The sequence below is a fragment of the Andrographis paniculata genome, unplaced genomic scaffold, assembly GCF_009805555.1.
Source record: "Andrographis paniculata isolate CXL003 unplaced genomic scaffold, ASM980555v1 Contig66END, whole genome shotgun sequence".
Classification (NCBI taxonomy): Eukaryota; Viridiplantae; Streptophyta; class Magnoliopsida; order Lamiales; family Acanthaceae; genus Andrographis; species Andrographis paniculata.
Window position 1 is genome coordinate 2,381,030 of NW_026137602.1, and position 18,013 is coordinate 2,399,042.

Consider the following 18,013-nt stretch of genomic DNA (forward strand, 5'->3'; position numbering starts at 1 on the left):
AGCCGGTCTCTTCCGGCATCTGCGTGATCTCCAGAAGGTCTAACAGTGAGACTGTCGGCAGAGGATTAAAGAACCTTCCATGAAAATCTGCCTTTAAATCTTCCCAAGTTTGCAACTGTCCAGGCGGCATACTGACATACCAAGAAAAAGCTGTTCTTGTGAGCGACAACCCAAACAATTGTAACTTGTGAAACGGATTGTTGCCCACTTCTCCCAATTGAGCCGTGAAGCGACCCACATGCTCAATGGTAGAGGCTCCGTCTTCTCCCGAAAAAGAATAGAAGTCTGGTGGCCTATAATTTCTCGGGAGAGGATGATCGTTAATGATCCTTTCTGGAAATGGCCTCTGGTAAACCGGCCTGTTCACCGTTTGCGGATTCATTCCGAAATGCACCCGCAGAACTTGAGCAATATCCTCCGGATCTACTCTGGGTGGAATCTGATCGAACACTGGAATGTGATCGTGAGTCTGACCTCCCAATCTTTCTTCTCTGGAGAAGGCTGGTTCGGCTGGGATGGGATTATGAGTCTGTCCCTTGGGTGGAATATGGTCGAACACTGGAATGTGATCGTGAGTCTGACCTCCCAATCTTTCTTCTCTGGAGAAGGCTGGTTCGGCTGGGATGGGATTATGAGTCTGTCCCTTGGGTGGAATATGGTCGAACACTGGAATGTGGTGATCGTGAGTCTGACCTCCCAATCTTTCTTCTCTGGAGAAGGCTGGTTCGGCTGGGATGGGATTATGAGTCTGTCCCTCCAACCTTTCTTCTCTAGAGAAGGCTGGTTCGGTTGGAATGGGATTATGAGTCTGTCCTCCTAATCTCTCATTCGGCTGGGTATTATCAACCCTCGGTCCCAAAGGAACATTATCTGGGAAAGTTAGAGGAATCTCCCCCATATCTATTTGGTTGAAAGTTGTGACGCTTGGAGACGTACTGTCAACGTACGTTGGCCCTGCAAACGTTGATCTTGGAAAAATCGCCTGAAAACGAGCAGGTGACACGGCTGGAAGCATGTTTGGATACAGGGTGAATCTGGAGAATGCCTGATCCACCATGTTCTGTATTAGATTTTGTTGTTCACGCAACATGTTCATTTGTTGCTCATGCAACATGTTCTGCATAACCAACGTTTGCTGGTTGTTCATTTGTTGAACATAAGACAACCAATCGGTAGGTGGTGGGGGAATCTCCCCTGGATTTGGCATGACTGGTGGTGAAACATTCTCTCCCACCGGTGCTGATGATGATTGAGGTTGTGTGCCTGCCATATTGATTTTTCTGATGATTCGGCCAGACCTCAGTTGTATGACATTTTGTATTGATGTAGGATCAGCAATCTTGCCTTTCTCCCACTGTGGTCGCCAATTTGTTGATGTATTTTTTTCAACAAAAATAAAGTAAAATTCAAAGATATAGAAAATATCCTTAAATTTGATTAATTAGTGCCTGAGATTAGGAATCTCTAAACACTGTATGGTACAGAAAATAAACTGGAAAATAAAAGACTGAAATTTAAAGTGGTGATCCCCAAATCTGACTTTGCTTTGTTGAAGTTGATTGAAGATGCCTTTTCTGACGGATTTGAATCCTTTAAAATAGCCTTTCAGAGAAAACGGTTTGAACCGCCGTCTGGTCGGTTACAGCAACCGCTGTCAACCGACCACCAATTTCTCCTCTATTGACACGTATTACAACTTCCTTCAACCGTTCCCACCAGTCACAGAACTCAGACCTGCCTCTTACCCGACCTGCCTGTCCACTGCCAAATTTCTTTTGCCCGACTTCGTCCTTCGCCCGACCTGTTTCTTCGCCCGACCTCACTTGGCCGACCTCCGCATCAGCCGCCCTCCGTCTTTGACTGAAGACCTCCGCGTCTGTCCGTACATCTTCCTTACCCGACCTTCCTCTTGACAGACCTCCGCGTCTGCCCGACTTCGCCTTTCACCCGATCTACGGTTTACCCGACTTGGGTACACCTTTTTTTTAGACTCCGCCCGACCTGAATACAGCCCGAACTGCTGATCACGGACAACCATCTCTTGGTAGTACCTGAGTCTGGATTTGGATCAATTCTTGAGATCTTACCTTTCTTCCTTTTCCCGACCTTTATTCTGCCCGACCTCCAGACCTTTTGGCTTTCATTCAGACCCTACCCAGAATCCTACTGCCACTTACTATTATTATTATTTTTTGTGCTTAACAAGTATTATTTTTATAAATATTTATATCACTATAAAATTATTCTTATTTTTTATTATTATTACACAACTGCTATTAGATTTTAGCAAAAAAAATAAAATAAAATTATTTTACTCGTTAATTTTTACCAACTATCAATATTTCTTAAATCTTATGTCAAATCCAAATAAGACCATAGTTTTGAAATGGATGAAGTATTAAAAAAAAAAAAAAAAATCTCTTCAAATAATTTCACAAACCAAACAAACATGCCTAGCTTTTTTTACTTTAAAATAATTTTTTAAGTTCTTTCAATCATTATTTTGTGTGATACAATTTTCAATAAACATTATAAATATGCAATAATTTATTACAAAAATTTATCCTTATATTATTAACATTCAGTATGTTCAATAATATTTTTAACAATTCTTTATAAATATTATTAAAAAAATATAAAAATACACATATTAATATATATATATATATATAATATATTATCCACTAATAAAAAATCAAATTATTTAACCAAAACAAATTTATTTTTTATATTACTATATAGTTCTTCATACCATATAAAAAAAAATAGAATCATCTAATGAGTGTATTATTTCTCATTTTTAACATAAAAAACACAAATTAAACACCCTAAAAATTCTTACGATATTATTAAAATTTTATAAAATACACTAATTTTAAAAAACACTCACCATATAAATATACTATTAAAAATTATATCAATTATCTTTTTATATCTATTATTTTCACTATCATTTTATTTTTTTAAAAAAGTAACTTAATAATTAAAGATTCTATTAAAATCTACAAAATAATTCATTTACCTTTTGTTTTTATACAAATGTTTTTCTATTAGTATTATAAGACATTAATCAAAGTATTTTTTGTAATTTTTTCTTAATTTCTATTATATTTTGATATAATAATTAATATTCAAAGATCAACAATAAATAAAAAATTTGAAACCGGACGAAAGTAACAATATTTTAATTATAATAAACAGTTAAAAATAACGTAAAAATAATTTTATCATTATTATTTTGTTTTTAAATAAAAGTAATGATATAATCATAAAATAAAGCTATTTGTAAAAAAAAAAAAGAGTTTAGAATTATTTTAAAAAATAATTATTTTATAATTGTACAATTAAAATAGAAATATATATATATATATTATGAGTAGAAATAGAGAGTAATACATATATAACATAAATAAAATAAAGTATATTTATATACTCCTTCCGTTTCAAAAGAGACGTCTTATTGGATGTTGGCATTATAATTAATAAATAATAGTATTTAATTGAAAATGAGTATAAAGTAGAATGTAAATGACTAAAATACTTTACTGTTGAGTAATAATTAGGAATAGTTTGGAAAAGTAGGGATAATTTTGTTATAAAATGAAAATCACGAAGTAAATGAAACTATTGTTTTGAGACGAATAAAAATGGAAAAATAAGACAACTCTTTTTGGGACGAAAGGAAAGGAATATTTATTTGTACATAGTAGGTAAACAATTACACATGCCTTGTATACATATCATAATTAGTATACTTCTTTTTCTTTAAAAGACACAATAAATAAATTATTCCATTTTAATTAATACACCTTATTTCCATTGCTATCAAATTTATAATATAATTAAAGGTCATTCCAAAATAATAAATAAATAAAAGAAAGTCAAATAAGAATTCCAATATAACAATCCAAACCATATTATAATTTTAAAATTATTTCAATATAATTTAATTTTAAAAAAGCATTAATAAAATTACATATTTACTATTATATATAAATAAATTAATTGATGATTTCATGAATACATATAATAATAATAATAATAATTCATAAGTTTTTGGCCTTATTTAAATATACTCCTACATCATCCGATTCTAAGGTCTTATTTATCTTTTACGTCATTGTATTTAATATTAAAAATATTCTTATATTTGTATAATTTTTTTACAAAGTCATTATAATAATATTATAAGACACTGATAGAAGTATTTTTTGTCATTTTTCCTTAATTTGCACTATATTTTCATATAATAATTAATATTAAAAAATTAACATGTAAAAAATAAATGAGATCTTTAGAGCCGGATAATGTATTTTTGAAGTTTTGAAATTTTGAAAATGTTTAGAAATAGTAAAAAAATTATTATTTGATATAGTATTTTATAAAAAAATAATAATTATTTAATGAGATATTTTTATTTGTAAATCGAAAGTATTTAAGTGAATCTTTCTTTTGGATTTGATTTTAAAATTTAATTTCTTAAATAATAATTTGAATATAATATTTTGTAAAAAACTATATTTATAAAATAATTTTAAAATTTTGGATTTTATATTATACAAAATTATTACAGTTACTATAAAAATATATAATTTGTTATTACAAAATATCACAATCCAAAGCGTAATTCAAACCAAAAAAATAGAACAAAACTTCGAAAATTACAAAAATAGACTTCACATACTCTGGAAACTTCCAAATACTTTAGTTCTGCCCCAACAAAAATCCCTATTACTATTTTGACCCCCAAGACTTTTCGCCTGCCTGTGTACAATATATATATATAAATCTATTTTATTATGAATACGCCAAAATATATAAAATAAAAATAAAAATCCTCTCTGTAAAAGCATATCATCAATCGAGAAGGAGCAGAGCAGCAGAGAAATGGTGTCGACGAGGCGAAGTGGATCTCTGCCGTCCAACAACAACAAGCGATCGTCCTCGCCGTCGGACGACGACAACAACAAGCCGTCTTCCCCCAAGCGTCAGAAGGCAAGCTCTCCTTCACTCGCTTCTGCAAACGCCTTTGTTTATTTTGTTTTTGTGTTTGCTCGATTGTCGATCGATTTCGTTGCGTTTTCTGATTTGGTTTTGTGGCTGTATTGGTCAGGGGGAGAGCAGCAATGCTAAAAATGCGAATAATGGAGATTCCAACGCATCCGAGGCGTTGCCGGCGAAGAATCCGAAGGAGGCCAGCTGTGACGATCAGCCGGAGCTTCCTGCTTCCGCCGCCGGGGCGGCGTCCGCGTCTGTGACGACTCCAATTGCCGCCGAAGGTTGGTGTGGTCGATGTTTAGCTGTGTTAATTTGGGGATTTTTGATGTGTGATTGCTTCGTTTGGGGGACTGCGGGAATTTTGTGGAAATGTTTGTGATTCTTTTTTGGAAATTGAATTTTAGGGGTTGCGCCAGCTGCGGAAAAGCCGACGAACACTTTAAGTTCGCGGAAGCATTATCCTGGTCTTGATACAAGCACTCCGTGGTGTAGGCTTATCGCGGAATCCCCATTGGTGAGTACATCTTCGTTTGCTTTATCGACTTCAAAATTGATTGATGATGCTGTGAATTGGAGTTTTAGAGCATTGCATTAGCTCTGGCTCAATTTTTTGTTGTTGGGAACTGTTGGCTTTTGTCGTTCTTTTGTGTTTTTCATTATTCAGTTCTTTTGGGGGAAATTAGCCTATATATATCATGAAATGCAATGTATCATTCTGCAGAATCAAAGCGTTCCAGTGCAGACAACCAATTTCTTAGTGGGCTCAAGCAAGCATGCTAATCTTTTCATCCGTGATCAATCTGCTACCTTGTGTTCAATTAGGCTCGTTCAGGTATTTGTTGTATTTTAACTCTTCCCACGTTAGCTGTTTTTATTCTGCTTTGCGATAGAAATGCACCCTTGTCTTGTTACAATATACAGAAGCTGCTGGACTGATCTATGAAGGAGGTTTTAGAATAAAGAAAATGCTGCGAAGGAGACTTGAATTTATATATTTCATTATCAATCCTTTGTTGATGTAGGACATGGATTGCATAAAATTTAATCAAATGAGTACCATTGATTGGTTCTGGTCCTATTGGATACTAACTTAGTAAGGTTTCTCCAAGCCACCCATGAAGTCACCTAACTGTTATCATAGCTCTAATTCTGGTTCCACAGAATTTGATTGTAAGAATTTAGAATTTTCTTTAGTCTCTGATCTGGGAATTAAATTGTTAGCTGAAGCCATTTTCTATTCTATCACTTGTTAAAAAGTTCATGCTATATTTTTTTGCAGACTAATTCTGATTTTGATTCTGCGACTTCTTAACATTTTCTTTTTTTCTGTGGTAAATGATCAGCGTGACAACAAATCTGTTGCAGTGCTTGAAAGTCGTGGGAGCAAAGGATGTGTACAAGTAAACGGAAAAACAATCAAGAAAAATACTAGTTATGATCTAAATTCAGGGGATGAGCTCGTTTTCGGCTTTATTGGGAACCATTCATATGTATCCTTGTGATATCTGTACTATTATAAATTAGAGCTTTTCTCTCCTATCTGATTAGTCGAAAATCCTTAACACCTATTAATGCAGATTTTCCAGCAGTTCAAGTCATCTGCACCTCCAGATGTTCAAACCAACTTAGGAAAGTTGATACGTTATGAGAGGCGAAAAGGAGATTCATCGGCTGTAACTGGTGCTTCTATTTTGGCCTCGCTTTCCAGCCCACGACTAGATTTATCACATTTTAAACCTACATCTCATGCCAGTAGTAAAATTTACCTAGGAAGTGATATTCCTTCACCACCAGTTCCTAATGAAGATGATTTGGATGGACAAGAAGTTAATTCTGCTAAAAATCTGGATATTGAATCAGCTGCAGATATCGCGACTGGAAGCAAGGCCCTTCCTGTTGATGGAGGTGTAGAGTCAGCCTTACAGGCAAGTAACACATATATCTTGAAATATTTCTGTCTCATTGCTAAGTCATACTATATGATCTCCTTAACTTGGGAATAAACAAATCTTTGTTGTAAATAGGAAGATAGAGATTGGGTTAGGGATCCAATTCCAGTGACTCCATCAGGGACGATATCCTCAAAAGCTTCAGCTTTTAGGGAGGACCTAGTTGCAGCAATTCTAGATGGCCGAAACCTAGAAGTTTCATTTGAAAATTTCCCATACTACTTGAGGTATATTAACCAGCATTTGTTGCACAGTGCATGATTCCTTTGAAGGATTAAAAAATTTCTTCATTTGAAAATGCATCTTTTGATTAAAAAAATTAATTACAATTCTGTGCCGATTCCTTTACTCTTCTTCTTACTGATTCTCTGGTACCCATACATTTTGTAATGATACAATTTCTGAAGACGTTATAAGTACCTTTATTCTCTGAAATTGCAGTGAGAGCACAAAAAATGTGCTAATTGCAGCTTCATATATACAATTGAAGCACAAAGATCAAGGAAAATTGACATCCCAGTTTCCTACACTAAATCCAAGAATATTGCTTTCTGGTCCTGCAGGTTGGGTTTTTATTTTTATTTTGTTTTATAGTATTGTTTTGTTATAGTGCAATTGTTCTTCATGTGCTTAGTTTTGAGTATGTATCAAAGTTAACTTTGTGTTTATATTTGCATTTTCAGGTTCTGACATTTACCAGGAGATGTTAGCAAAAGCTCTTGCCCAACATTTTGGGGCCAAATTACTTGTATTCGACAGCCATCTATTTCTTGGAGTAAGATTAAACTGAGATGTTCTGGAAGGACTATTTAAAATTGTTCTTCCAGTTTTCATTCTATTGGTTCTTTTCTTATTGTATTGAAGCAAATTCTAAGACACAAGCTGAAACTGACAAAATTAAAGAGCATCACTGCATGCATGCACCATTCATAAAAATATGCTTAGGAAAATAGTTTATTTCACCATCTGATCTTGCACATGCATTTATTTTATTTTTCATTTTTTGAGAAGCAAGTAAATTCATAACTATTCTCAGTTTCTCAATGGCAGAAGTAGAAAACTGAACTGGATGTCTAAAGTAATTCCACTGAAAATGTGTTATACTACATATGTTTTATTATTGGATGTTTTTTCTCACTACATGGATTCTACACTAATTATTTTTGTTTATATTATAGTGAATAGACTACTTGTTTCTAACATTCTAGTTCTATCTTTTGTTTTAGGGTTCTTCAAAAGATGCTGAACTCACAAGGGAGGGACAGAATGCAGAAAAAGCAGGCAAGACTGGGAAACAGGCTTCCATCTCCACTGAACTTGCTAAGGACCTAGGACCTTCTTCAGGTGATGTGGATGCCCCTAATTCATTGGTTCCCCTTTGTGCTGAGTGGCTGACAAAATTGGAAGCAGAGAATGTTGCCTCCCCTGCAATTGCTGCATCTAAGAACACTTCATTCAAATATGGTAAGTAATTGTTGTTATCTTCTTACTGCCTACTCGTGCCTTTGTGATGCCTTTAGTTTACCTTGACTCCCTCCATGTTCCATTTCTTAGGTGATAGAGTAAAATTTGTGGGTTCCGCAACAGGGGGTTTATATTCAAGTTCGTCCAGGTAATATTGATTTGTCTTTCTTTTCAGATTTATGTGATACAAAAAAATCGGTATATGCAATAATCTGGGCTCTTAACACTATACAATAGATTGGATATCCTTTCGTCGTGATCCTCTTTACTACATAAGTGGGATGTATGCCGATATTGGCAGTGTTAGATTTTATTTTAGATCCTTCTTTTATTTGTTTCTCTTTGCTCTTATGTTTTCTAGCCACTAAGTTATTTGTTCAATATGGTCCTTACCGATTTTTATTATTGTTACAACTTCAACAAAAAAAAAGCCACATTATTGTTTAACCTTATTGTCCCTTTTGCTTTTTAGTTCTTTGGTCTCCTACAATTCAGGACTCTTCTCTAATTGTAGATTCTTGATATAATATGTTACACACCTTATTATCCTATTCCGAGCATTGAACATTTCACATAGTCTTTTAGGTAATGGATTGTATCTCTTGCATGAAATTGATATGATATGTGCTGAGTCGAGCTTGCTGGATAGCCTTATTTGCTACTTCATTTTTGTTTCCATTCACTTCTGCAACTAAAATTCTATGATCTATTTACACTGAAAATATAACCAATATACTCACCCCTAGTTTTGTTTTGTTTTCATTATAGGCTATTAAGTATGTGTTTTGGTTGTTTTTGTGGGGTGTAAGATATATATTCTTAAAAAATCACTGCTCCATCTCTCTTATATCATATATAAGCAACAAAATAATGTGTAGGTTATATTATTGAGAACATTGATTTAAAGGACTCAGAAAATGAGTTCTCACATGGCCGAAAAAAATGGAGGCCATATATTTTGAGTTCGACTACAATTGAGTTCTTATTAACACTTACCTTTTCTAGATGGCTGGATTATGTTATATTAAACTAGGGTTTAGCACTACCTCTATTTTATTTTACTTTTTTAAAAAAGTACCTATATGTGTCTCATGTAGTTTTCATTTCCTATTCTTCCCTACTTGTCAGCTTTCATTTTTCTTGTTGGAAAATGTTTTGGTTCATTTTGATTTTGCCTTGCTATGTTATGAGATAACACTTGTTTAGCCGGATCATTAGTAGGGGTCCAACTGTCGGTCTGCGCGGGAAGGTTCTTTTGCCATTTGAAGATAATCCTCTATCAAAAATTGGTGTAAGGTTTGACAAACCCATACCTGAGGGTGTTGATTTTGGAGGTCTATGTGAAAGTGGACATGGGTTCTTCTGCAATGGTGATGTCCTGCTTTACCATGAATTTATTGTTCTATGTTTAACTATGTTGTACAGCTCATAGATTACTTCTCACACATTCTAATTTATCTGTCTTTAGCGACTGAACTTCGTGCGGACAGTTCTGGGGTGGAGGATCTGGAGAAGTTACTGATTAACACAATGTTTGAGGTGCCAATTTGACTATACTGTGTTAAAAATTTCTGTTGCGTGTGCTACATTTTCATCCGATACTAATTAATAGAAAATTTCATTTCTAGACTGTATATAACGAAAGCCGAAGTTCCCCTTTCATTTTGTTCATGAAAGATGCTGAGAAGTCGATGGCAGGAAATACAGAGTCATATAATATTTTTAAGAGCAAACTGGAGAAGCTTCCTGATAATGTTGTTGTTATTGGATCACACACCCAGAGTGACAGCCGAAAGGAAAAGGTAAAACTGTCAGATTCATTTGATTCACGTGGGCCATTAAATATTAGTGGTATATTTTTGGTTTGCCTTTATAATCTTAGAAAAAAATGATATGAAATACATTAAGTGATAAAATTTTTGTCATGCAGTCTCATCCTGGAAGTTTGCTTTTCACAAAGTTTGGTGGCAACCAGACTGCTCTACTTGATTTGGCTTTCCCTGTAAGAATATCGTCTTACATATCTATTGGCATTATGACCATGTTTTGGGCTTCAAGCAAATGGATAATATGGAGTTACGTGACAGTGTGTCCTTCATTTTCCACTTATTTGACACAATTATTTTCTTAACTTCTCAAGTACCTATTCTTATATGCATGGGACTTGTGGTGGTTTCATCTTAATCTAGTGGTAGTTTGGAGTTTCTAGAGTCAATTACAGAAAGAATAAAAATAAATAACATATCCGCACATAGAGAAGTAGTTTAAGTGCCTTGAAACACCTTCTTTGTGAAGAGAAATTATCTTATTGTCATGGTTGCTCTATATGGTGCAGTTTTCATTGTGGTCTGTTTTCTAGCAGATACACTAGATGTGTGCCCCAGTTTTACTTGTTTTATTGTAACAAGTTTTGCCTCGTTGCTCCTGTTTGGGAAGTTATGACATCTTCTTGTGTTTTTTGTACCAAGGTTTTCATGCCATACTTGGCTAATTTTGTACCTTACTTTCAATTCCTAATGTGATTTTACTTTAATTTTCTCAGGATAGCTTTGGGAGGTTGCATGATAGAACTAAGGATGTCACTAAGGCAGCTAAGCTTCTATCCAAACTTTTTCCCAACAAAGTGATGATTCACATGCCTCAGGTCAGTTCTTGACATCTCCATGTGGGGTTGCTTATTTATGTATTTTTGATCTTTCAAGGTGTACCCATCCTAACGAGCATTACAGGATGAAGCTCTGCTGGTCAGTTGGAAGCAGCAGTTGGACCGAGATGCTGAGACCCTTAAATTGAAAGCAAATCTTTATAATTTGCGAAATGTAAGTGCTTCTTTCATCAGCTAATATTTTTCTTGCATTGTTTCTCTTTGTTAATATGCATCTGAGCATGGAGCTTGTATTTTACAGTGCAGTATCTGCGTAATCAATTGCATCATGCTGTACTTTATACTGTCTCACCAAAAACTGTATGCCTGACTTCACTGTTCCATACTAAGACCTATACATCCTACATTTATATTAACAATTTCTTCTAAATTACAACAATCACCCATGTACCATGTTGGCGCTTGGCAAATAGATACCTTGTTGCATGTTTTTGTGGTTGACACCTCATCTATTTATATCTCATTTTTTACTTTCAGATTAGATAATGAGTACCTTGAATATACTAATGCCAGCTATCCATTTGAAGTATCATGTCACATGTGGTTGCAGGTTCTGAATCGTAACAGATTGGAGTGTGATGGACTCGAGTCTTTGAACATTAAAGATCAGACACTTACAAATGATGGTAAACATTTCTTTCGCTGCCCTTGTTTTGTAATAACTGAGGTTGCGGAAAAGTTTTCCCTATTAAATAATGGGAAAATGGAACTTGTTGTATTTGATGTATTCTGCAGGTGCTGAAAAGGTGGTTGGGTGGGCCTTGAGTAATCATGTTATGGAAAACTCCGAAGCTGAACCTGATTCCAGGCTTGTTTTGTCAAAAGAGAGGTAAATATAACTCGCCAGTGATGATGATACTACTGGATGAAAATTTTTATTGACTATAACTAACTCAGATGGGACTATTCTTGCAGCATTCAATATGGCATTGAAATTCTAAATGCCATTCAGAATGAATCCAAGAGCCTAAAGAAGTCCTTAAAGGTTATTTTCCATGGCTTGGCATTCGACAATAACCCTTAAAACTCCATCAATTAGGATCAGTTGTTTGTGTTTGACTAATTGCAAGACATTGAAATTATTTTTGCACCTTTCTCAGGATGTCGTGACTGAGAATGAATTCGAGAAGAGGCTTCTAGCAGATGTAATTCCTCCCAGTGATATTGGTGTAACTTTTGATGACATAGGAGCACTAGAAAATGTCAAAGATACATTGAAAGAGTTGGTGATGCTTCCCTTACAGAGGCCAGAACTTTTTTGCAAGGGTCAACTAACCAAGGTTACTCTTTCAATTTGGATTTCTGATTTTTTTTTTTAATTCTAATATATAGGTAGAGTTTTCTTCTTTCATGCTTTTGAGTTTTATTAATTATTTTTCAGTTGTCAAAAGTGCCTGTTTTTACCTGTATTTGATCTTCCGGATATAAAAATAGATCTGCATATGATACTGGCTTTTCATGTTTGTTTATACGTTATACCTTTCGTGTTGGACATACATTTATTCCTTTAATTTAGAGGTTGATGCTCAAGATAATTTTTCCACATATTTGGTTAGCTTTTCTTAAGTGTGTTGTTTTTCTTGCAGCCTTGCAAGGGTATACTATTATTTGGTCCTCCTGGGACAGGAAAGACGATGCTTGCGAAAGCTGTTGCCACAGAAGCTGATGCAAACTTCATCAACATTTCGATGTCTAGCATTACTTCGAAGGTTCCTTTTATTTTCTGCTTTTTCATTCACCCCCTCCCCCCCCAATAATAAAACTCATTGAATCCTTGTTTACATCATCACTGTACTTGCAGTGGTTTGGTGAGGGGGAGAAATTTGTGAAGGCCGTTTTCTCACTCGCCAGCAAGATTGCTCCCAGTGTGATATTTGTCGATGAGGTATGTCGATATACAAGCACATCCTTTGCATCCCTTGTGGATTTCTATATTCACCATTATTCTTAATTACCATTCTTCTTCTCATTTATTAGAAATCATAATACTACTCTTGTACGGTGCTTTGCAATATACAAGGTTAGCTGTAGAACAATGAACAGGTGGTCTAAGAATCGCAATCCTATCATAACTTTTTTAATTCTAACAATTTTATGGCCATAGAAAAGATAAGATTAGTAGGAAGCCATCTAGTGGAAAGTCGTCGAGTAGATAGGTGTTGTAAATGGATAATAGTATACAGATCCAGTAGACGAGACAGCTAGAAATCAACTCTCGGCTTTATATAATTGCCGCAGAGCACGACTGGTGGGAAGGGAATCTGGATCCCAACAAAATTTTGATTTGAATACTAACAGTACTATAGCTGCATGATCCTACAATATCGAAATCGTAAAATTTTATTCGCAGGAGAGTAATCATCCAGAGAATCACTTTGTGTTGTTTGTCATAGGTCGATAGCATGCTTGGGCGGAGAGAAAACCCGGGAGAACACGAAGCCATGCGCAAAATGAAAAACGAATTCATGGTGAATTGGGATGGACTTCGAACGAAAGACACAGAACGTGTACTCGTGCTGGCCGCCACAAACAGACCCTTTGATCTCGACGAAGCTGTGATACGTCGGCTTCCCCGCAGGTACAATACCAAGATTACATTACCTCCTAAAATTCCAAACTTAAAAACCCCGACCTTGTACCGTGTAATTTACAGATTAATGGTCAACTTGCCCGACGCTGCTAACCGAGCAAAGATCCTCAAAGTGATACTAGCAAAAGAGGACTTATCCCCCGATGTGGATCTCGAGGCGGTCGCAAGTATGACGGACGGGTATTCCGGAAGTGATCTAAAGGTCAGAAACAGTCAGCATATGCTTTGTCGATTATATTAACGAATGAAATTTAATCGGTATGCATAAAACCTTTTACGTCCCTTCGTCGCAGAACCTGTGTGTGACGGCAGCACATCAGCCGATTCGAGAGATTTTGGAAAAAGAGAAAAAGGTAATCATCTCTTTTCAAAATTTAATCCTTCCCAAGAAATTCAACTTTTAATTGACGTTGCATGTCTACGACAGGATCGAGCTGCGGCCCTAGCAGAAGGAAGACCCGCGCCAGCATTGAGCGGAAGCGGCGACATCCGCCCACTGAAGATGGAGGACTTCAAATTTGCGCACGAGAGGGTAAGTCGATCAAAAAAACCTTAACAATAGCTACTACTACTACTACTACTCGCACTCTTACATCTCGATCCATCCCCGCTTAGGTTTGCGCAAGTGTTTCGTCGGAATCCATAAACATGAACGAGCTCCTCCAATGGAACGAACTGTACGGCGAGGGAGGGTCGAGGCGGAAGAAATCCCTGAGCTACTTCATGTGAATTGCATGTACAAGGTCAGTCAGCAGCTAATTCTATCTTCAATCTTTGGAACCACAGATCAGTGTACAATGAAATATAGGTTGGTTATTAATTTTTTTTTTTATTTTTATTTTTGTCGAGAGTTATTATTATTGTTTGCACTTCTTCTTCGTCGCCGTCGCCGTCTCCGTCGCCGTCTCCGTCGCCGTCGTCGTTGTTATGTTATTCTAGCTTATTGAGAATGGTGAAGGTTAGAATAGCCTCCTCCCTCATCAATGGTGCCTTCTTCTTATTCTTCAATGTCCTTTGTTTTTGTTTTTATTTAGGAAAATTGGCACCAAATTTATTCAACCCTAAAGTCTTAAAATTACATGCACCAATTTTATGTAGTTTACAATTGAAGGAATAAGTATTGTTCTTAATTGATGTGCATCCCTATATATATATATATATATATTTTTTCAAAGCTGTCTTTTGGGTTTGATTTTTTTTTTTTTTTTTTTTTTTTTTTTTTAATTAGTGGTTTGGACTTATGTTTTGTGAAAAAAAATAAAAAAATAATTATACCATATTTTTATTGAAATTTACTGAAATTGCATTTTGTTCTTAAAAAGTGGAAATTTGGATGCTTGAGGTCTTATTATCAATGCTTTGATGATTTTATGATATACTTCTTCGTCAAATTTATTTATTATAAAGTTAACAAATTCATATTTAATTATTACATTTTATTTAATATTTATTTACAACAAATACTATTAATTTAATTATATTTTTTTCATTTATTTTATTTTTTTAACTAAATTTTTATAAATATCTTCAACTATCTGTCATTTTTTTAATAAAATATTTATTTTACTTAATTTTTGTGCCGAGACGGACGGAGTAACTTATTTTGTGGGATTGAGTGTTTTTAGTTCGGTTTCATTTGAAATTTGCAATAATAAATTTATTTAAAAATATTATATAAATATTTAGTTATATTTTTTTAAAAAATGTTACTACCTCCGTCCAGTCGGAAAGTAAACATATTTTTTTGTGTCATTGTGTTTAACGTTAAAAATATTTTTATATTTGGATAGTTCAATTCACAAATATCATTATGTTTGTATTATAAGAGACTAATCGATGTATTTTTATTATTTTCTCTTTATTTTATCTGTACTACATTTTGATATAATAATTAATATTTAAATATCAATAAAAAAAAATCTATTGTGTACTTCGGAGCTGGATGGAGGTAGTATTATTTATTTAAAATAGCACAAAATCAAAATGATGTGTTTGGCTTGTAAATTTTTTTTTTAAAAAAAATTACTCCCTCCGTCTCACATATCATGTCCACGTTGCCGTTTCTGTTCATTCCATATTCTACTCATTTTCATTTTTTGAAAAAGGATTACACACTTCAATTTCATTTTAACAATTTTAATTTATTTATTTTTTAATAAAAGGTAACTCTTATAGTTTTGCTCTCTATTTAAATGATTCATTCATCATCAGTTTAATTTTATTCTTATTTTTATTTATTAAAGTATCATCTTACACCACTAAATCTTGTGTATTATTAATATATATATATATATTTTATAACATATTATAACATATTATATTTTATAACATATAAACACGAGATTGTACGGATCTGCCACTTGAAAAGTCTATCATGTTCCTCATTTCGAAAATGACAATTTTGCCCTTAACCTACCTTTGTATTGGTTTATACGGATCTGCCACTTGAAAAGTCTATCATGTCCCTCATTTCGAAAATGACAATTTTGCCCTTAACCTACCTTTGTATTACGTGGCTAACTTATTGAAAAGACATCAATGTAAGTTTGACACTTGAATTTTTTTTTTTTTTCCTATTGTTTCCAAAATTTTGATAAAATTGTTTTGTTTAATTATTCATAATTAATAGGCATAATTGTCTTATTTAATGAAATGATTGGATAATGAATATATTTAGGTATAAATTGAGGTTTGAATTATGATGACCTTTAATGTATTTTTTTTTTTCTTCTGTATATTTAAAAGGTATCATTCATTGGTTGTTTGATAATATGATGTTGAGAGTGAATTTATTTTGTTAAAGAAAAATAATTTGTCTCAATATAAAAATATTTATTGTTGTATATTTGCATTTTGTCTCTACTTCATATGTTTATAAAAAATGTGGTTGTTTGTGTTTATATATTTGATTTTTTTTTTTTTTCACTAGCTAAGATTGTATGTATTTATATATATCTTCTTCACTATTACCATTTATATTGAATCTATATAGATAAAGAAAAACATAATGGTCTTATTACAAGTATTTATATATATATATATATATTTTCTCTATTATTTATTTTAATTTTGGATAAGATTGTTTTTAAAATATTTTTATAGTATTTTATGATTTTATTGAATTAATTTTGAATTATGATTTTTTTTTTTAATCATCGCTAAATACCATCATCTACTCTATCTTATTTATTTATTTATTTATTTTATGTTCCCTTATTTATTTTTTAACTTTTTCCTTTTGTAATTTGCTTTGATTCGGATGAATATTTATTATAATGTAATTATGAAATTTTTATGACGAGAGTATATTATTACCATATTATTTTGATAAAATAACAATCAACAATAAAATTCCAATAAAATATTTTGTCCATCCCGTAAAATTAGAGTATTTTTCCATTTTGGTCTGTCTCATGACAAAGTATCCATTTCCTTTTTTGAGTAATTGTACTATCTACCTAACATCACAAATACCCTTCTGATTTACAATATATTATACAAATGTCATTACCTTTATATCATACAGTACTAATGGGGTTAATTTAGTCTTTTTACCTTTATTTCTACTTTATCTCAATATAATACTAACATTTCTATAACTCCATGCAAAAAGCAAATGGATATATAGATATGAAACAGAGAAAGTATATATATGTGTGTGTATACACAAATGGAAACACTCTGATTAGTGTTAATTCAGTTTAACTCAGACTAAATAGGTAAAAAGATTAGATATATTTTCAAGAATGTTCTTTTTATAACAATCATTAAATATGAACAATCTTTTCTTCGTAAACTACAAGTTGAATTATTTTACTCAAATTAAGGTAAGTTCTTGAATGATTAAAATGTTAAGTAAATCCTAAAATATTCATATCTTCATTCGAACATCGATAGTATTGTCTAAACAAATTTAGTTTGTAAGAACTTCCACGTAACATTTTGCATCAATTGTCGCTCTCAATTAGTTTTTTTTTTTTGTCGAATAATTGTAATAACTTGGAAAAGTAGATAAATATGCCCACAATATATAATTTCTAACAAAAGCAAATGTAACTTAATTTTCTCTTGAGACAACATATGAAGTTTTTTAAAAAAATTAAACACACACTCAAACACCCTTTTTAGGTGTGTTTGTTTGTGGGTTAGAATTTTTTAATAATAAAAAATTGGATTCGAATAATTATTTGATACGATATAAATAGATATTGATTTGATATTTTGAATGTAACATATATTTTTAGTATAATATAATAATGAAAAGTAATTATTTATTTTAATATTTTTTAAAAAAATAAAAATAAATAATAAAAACTTATGAAAAACTCACAAAAGAATAAAGTCTTA

At 33.0% G+C, this 18,013-nt stretch overlaps 1 protein-coding gene across 3 annotated transcripts; it reads left to right on the forward strand.

Moving 5' to 3' along the window:
• Positions 1-4,821: 4,821 nt before the first annotated feature.
• LOC127262923 (uncharacterized) lies at positions 4,822-14,695 on the forward strand. Of its 3 annotated transcripts, XM_051291795.1 has the most exons (29): positions 4,822-4,995; positions 5,114-5,279; positions 5,403-5,512; positions 5,720-5,830; positions 6,342-6,488; positions 6,576-6,678; positions 6,769-6,927; positions 7,027-7,174; positions 7,389-7,510; positions 7,631-7,722; positions 8,174-8,411; positions 8,502-8,559; positions 9,618-9,781; positions 9,880-9,950; positions 10,040-10,213; positions 10,342-10,413; positions 10,954-11,055; positions 11,141-11,230; positions 11,627-11,702; positions 11,812-11,905; positions 11,992-12,061; positions 12,177-12,356; positions 12,663-12,785; positions 12,878-12,961; positions 13,470-13,654; positions 13,730-13,868; positions 13,960-14,019; positions 14,094-14,198; positions 14,282-14,695. In XM_051291795.1, exons 1-29 carry the CDS (start codon positions 4,888-4,890, stop codon positions 14,393-14,395), a joined length of 3,465 nt encoding a protein of 1,154 aa, XP_051147752.1. In that variant the 5' UTR covers positions 4,822-4,887; the 3' UTR covers positions 14,396-14,695. The 3 variants fall into 3 exon arrangements, with proteins under 3 accessions (XP_051147752.1, XP_051147750.1, XP_051147751.1); XM_051291793.1 differs by having other exon boundaries at positions 6,576-6,927; XM_051291794.1 differs by having other exon boundaries at positions 4,823-4,995; positions 6,576-6,927; positions 9,633-9,781.
• The last annotated feature ends 3,318 nt before the right edge of the window (positions 14,696-18,013 follow it).

Coding starts and splice junctions, on each gene's coding strand:
- LOC127262923 (XM_051291793.1), top strand. CDS start 4,888: ATGGTGTCGACGAGGCGAAGTGGATCTCTGCCGTCCAACAACAACAAG. Junction 12,357..12,662: donor GCAAGGGTCAACTAACCAAG/GTTACTCTTTCA, acceptor TTTTTCTTGCAG/CCTTGCAAGGGTATACTATT. Junction 14,199..14,281: donor TCAAATTTGCGCACGAGAGG/GTAAGTCGATCA, acceptor ATCCCCGCTTAG/GTTTGCGCAAGTGTTTCGTC.